Genomic DNA, 4,454 nt, shown 5'->3' on the forward strand with positions numbered 1-4,454 from the left:
CCCCTTACGTCCGGACGCTCGGTCGCCGCCCAGAAGGAAGGAGGTCGGCGGTGCGCGGAGCTGCTATGGTGCCGAGTTCCCTGGCAGAGCCGACCGAGTCGAGGCGGTCGCGGCCATGAAGGTGAGGGGCTGGTGGATCTGGGCAGACCCTCCTCGCCTCTCTTGTGCGGCCGGGGCCCGCCGGAAGGGCCTTCCTTCAGCCTCACCGGCTACCCCGCCGGCCGGCACCTCGGAGAGCTCCGCCTCGGGGGTCCCCCGGCCGGCGTCTGGGGCCCTCTCCGCCCAGGGCTGAGATCCTGGGCTCCCTGACCCTGTCGAGCACCCCCAGCGCCTCCAGTCAGCGATCCCGAGCAAGGGAAGAGGCCGGCGCCCCTCGCCCTCGTGCCGGGGGCCCCTCTCGGCCCGGGCTGCTTCTTGGGGGGGGGGGGGGCTGAGGCACAGCCACTAAAGCTCGCCTCAGCCTCTGTGCCTTTGCCTCCAGCGTGCCCTCTCCCGCCCCGAGTCCTTGAACTAACCCAAATGTCGAGGACAGCGCGGGACTGTCGCAGGATGCAGACTGCAAGACCAGAGGGAAAAGGAATGGTGTGAGAAGTCGTGAGGCTGGGGCAGGTCTCATAGGTCGGAGATGCCTCGGGGCGGGGGTCCCACCCTAAAGGTTTCTTCTTAGACTTAACATGGTGACCGTGATCTAGAGCGCTAGCAGACTAGATGCGTCTTCATCACCACTAGGTACGCAGCAAGTAATTTGGCAGCTTGAGTTCTCCAAGGTGGGTGTAAGCGCGTGGGAACATCACTGAGTGAGAAGTTTAACAAAAGGGGAGGGGGAAGGTTCTCTCGACTTGGTCGCTAAGAGTTCTAAAGATCTCGGTGTACAACAGTCAATTCAGGTATTGATTCAGTTGCTGAACTCAACCCAGGTGGGGTGAGTCATAAGGTGATGATACGCTTTCAGACAGACGATTTCATTAATCTCAGTAAAGAGGTGTGCTTGGTGTGGGTAAGGGAAATAGCAAAGTGAACTGCTAGATGAAAACTCTAACCTCACAAAGCGTCAAAGGTCTACTGTTGGAAGATGGAAACGGAGCCCCAAGTGGCTAGAGAAATGTTAGGCTTCTAGACAGAGACTATATTCAGTAAATACTTTGCTCAGTGTTTACTGTGTGCCAGCCAAGAGGGAGCATGATGAGTGGAAGTTAATTTCAAATACAGTCCTCACCCTTTAGGAGTCTGCCAGTCAGAAGAGATGAGACCTTCACAAGTAACCTCATTACAAACCAAACCCGTTCCCCTTGAATTGATTCCAACTCATAGCGACCCTATAGAACAGAGTAGAACTGCCCCATACGGTTTCCAAGGAGCGCGTGGTGGATTCAAACTGCCAACCTTTTGGTTAGCAGCCGTAGTTCTTAACCACTATGCCACCAAGGTTTCCAGAATGTGATGTAGGTATCAATAAAATGTAAAATCCTCAGGAGGAAGAAAGGATAGTCAGGGCTGCAGGAAGCAAGGACGATTTTTGGAATAGGTAACTTCTGAATTGTGCCTCGAAGTGTGATATTGTGACTTTTTAGCCTCCTAGATATAAAATACTATTTCAGCTTAGAATACCTATTAAAATATTTAGAACTAGCTTTATTTCCTGAAAACCATCATGTTGCTGTGTTAAGACCCCCAAAACAAAGCAGGGATCTTTAGCCTATATATAAAGCCTCAAAGAATGTTATTATCTTTAATTTCCTGGCCCATCAAAGAATGAGATGTGAAAGGGGAGAATTAGGGACAGGTCCATTTTTAATCAAGATCTTTCAAAACAAAGGTTTTTGAACTAAAGTGGAAGACACTGCTTTCTGAGTTGCAATTTTAGAAACAAGGTTCAGTGGCAGGTGAAGACATAACGTATATATTTTCTGAAGCAAAATGCAGGCTTAAATAGACATCAGTTTGTGAAAGATGACAGTTATGAAGATGCTTCTTTTCATTTATATTTTTGTGAAACTGGATTCACAACATTTAGGATCCAGGCTGTTAAATTATCATTTAATTTTATGTTGATTGATAATGAAATTGTGTTAATTGTGGGTATGCTCATCTGTAGTGTAGACATCTGTTCAGAGTCACTTATTCCTGATGTCACAGGAATTCTAACGTGAATGTTCATGTAAGCAGTACTTCTTTCAGTGGAATTAAAATTACTTTAAAAGCTAAGCAATTAGATAAGTACATTTTCACTCAAAGCCAGGAGCAGCTGATTTTAGTATACTATGTGAGGTGTAGATATTTACTGTGTCCCTTTCTTTGTTTAGAAACATTTTGAAATAGGTTTTACCTCTCAAACAAAGCTTAGGGAGTAACTGTGTCTACGTAACATCTAAGAGTAACATCTAATTAAAAAGGGTTTTTTTAAAAAATCCAAATTGGTGTCCTATGTTAATTTGATTTAATCCTTCTTCCTGTTTCTCCATATTTATATTGATCTCACTCTTAAGTGTTCAGAGCCCTGGTGGCACAGTGGTTAAGAGCTTAGTAGCTAACCAAAAGGTTGGTAGTTTGAATCCACCAGCCAATCCTTGGAAGTCCTATGGGGCAGTTCTACTCTGTTCTAGAGAGTTGCTGTGAGTTGGAATTGACTTAATGGCAATGGGTTTGTTTGTTTTTTTCTTAAATGTGCTAATCATGTTCATTATCTACTGAATGTAACTTCCTTTTCCTTTTTTTCCAATGAAAGGTGGGGGAATCAAGTGTACTGTTTTAAAAAAAGAAAACAAATATAAACATACATAAGGTAACATTTATGATCTACAGCACATAGTTATTTTAAAAATCTATCAATCAGTTTGGCCAAATGTCTTGCCTAAAAATAATACATTTTTAAGACCAACATCTGTTTTTGTAAGCTGCTTGATGTCCAAATGATAGACAATTGAAGATGTAGAATTTTCTCCTTCCTGGTGTATGGTCAGATATTTGTTCATTAAGAAAGTAGTGTTCCCTGGTGTAGGACAAAGAACTTGGTTTGGCCCTTTGACTCTGGTTTCTGAAAATAACCCAAGCAATCAAGATGACTTTGTTTTCCAGAATTGTTGGGCAAGGAGGGACTACACAGGCCCCACACCTGGTGAACTAACTTCAGGAATGGAGGAGGCATGATGTAGTCAGTCATGCATATTCATTGATTGGATCGATCATAACTATGCATTGAGGTCCAGATCATTCATATTCATTGAGGTCCCAATGACTAGGGGTCCTTGGACCTTGGAGCCCTCTTTGGGGCCTCCTGGATCAGGGGAGGGAGCAGCATGTCCCTGGGGACAATGGAAGTCCCATGCTGGGAACTCTCCCAGATTTTGCCTGTGTCTCTTCTTCGCTTTTATCCAACGGTAAGTACAGGTAATAAAACCAAACCCATTGCCAGAGAGTTGATTCCGACTCACAGCGACCCTATAGAACAGAGTAGAACTGCCCCATAGAGAGTTTACAGAAGCAGGCTGCCACATCTTTCTAATGGAGCCATCCACCAACTTTTTAGTTTACAGCCAAGAATTTAACCACTGCACCACCCGGGCTCCTCGTAGATGCCTTAGGATGTGGCATTTTTTTATTACTGCTATTTACCTAGTGTATCGAAAGCAACTGGCTTTAGAATTAGAGCATTAGTTCTCTGCTGCTTTCAAACCCATCCATTTGTACCATTTCTGTCTCTCTTTTGGCTGTCATTTAATCTTTACAAAAACCACCATAGCTTTTCTTTTATTATTATTATTTTATTTTTACCCCATTTAGTATTTTCAGAGACCTTTGACTTCTGATTGTATAAGATAAAAATATATTGCACTGGGACAGAAGTAGAACAGCAATAGAAATATAGCCCAAATTGAGTATCTTCAGTATGAAAGGTCTCTTGGTATAAAAATTATTTTTTCAATCCAAAAATGGATAGGTCTTCCTAGTCTTTTAGGACTAAACTTTTGGTTATATAGCAACTCCTCCATTCTTCCTCTGAAGTACTCAAATGTTCTACTTCTCTCTTTTGTTGATTTCTTCTCTTCCAGGTTAAACTCAGTTGACGCTCCAGGTATAAATCTCACTTGATCATGGTGAATTATTTTTTTGATATGTTGCTGAATTCTATTGGCTAGAATTTTGTTGAGGATTTTTGCGTCAATGTTCATGAGGGATACTGGTCTGTAATTTTCTTTTTTTGTGGTGTCTTTACCTGGTTTTGGTATCAGGGTTATGCTGGCTTCATAGAATGAATTTGAGAGTATTCCATCGTTTTCTCTGCTCTGAAATACCTTTAGTAGTAATGGTGTTAACTCTTCTCTGAAAGTTTGGTAGAATTCTCCAGTGAAACCATCTGGGCCAGGGCTTTTTTTTTTGTTGGGAGTTTTTTAATTACCTTTTCAATCTCTTCTTTTGTTATGGGTTTATTTAGTTGTTCTACCTCTGTTTGTGTT

The 4,454-nt window shown here is 43.1% G+C and overlaps 1 protein-coding gene across 1 annotated transcript in view; it reads left to right on the plus strand.

Moving 5' to 3' along the window:
* Window positions 1-32: 32 nt before the first annotated feature.
* Window positions 33-4,454, plus strand: part of RNF34 (ring finger protein 34) — an 18,498-nt gene continuing 14,076 nt past the window's right edge. The window contains exon 1 of the mRNA XM_004379091.3: window positions 33-121. Coding sequence (XP_004379148.2) covers window positions 116-121 — 6 coding nt within the window. The 5' untranslated portion in view covers window positions 33-115. The remainder of the gene's footprint in view (window positions 122-4,454) is intronic.

This window comes from Trichechus manatus, unplaced genomic scaffold (assembly GCF_000243295.1).
Source record: "Trichechus manatus latirostris isolate Lorelei unplaced genomic scaffold, TriManLat1.0 scaffold00061, whole genome shotgun sequence".
NCBI lineage: Eukaryota > Metazoa > Chordata > Mammalia > Sirenia > Trichechidae > Trichechus > Trichechus manatus.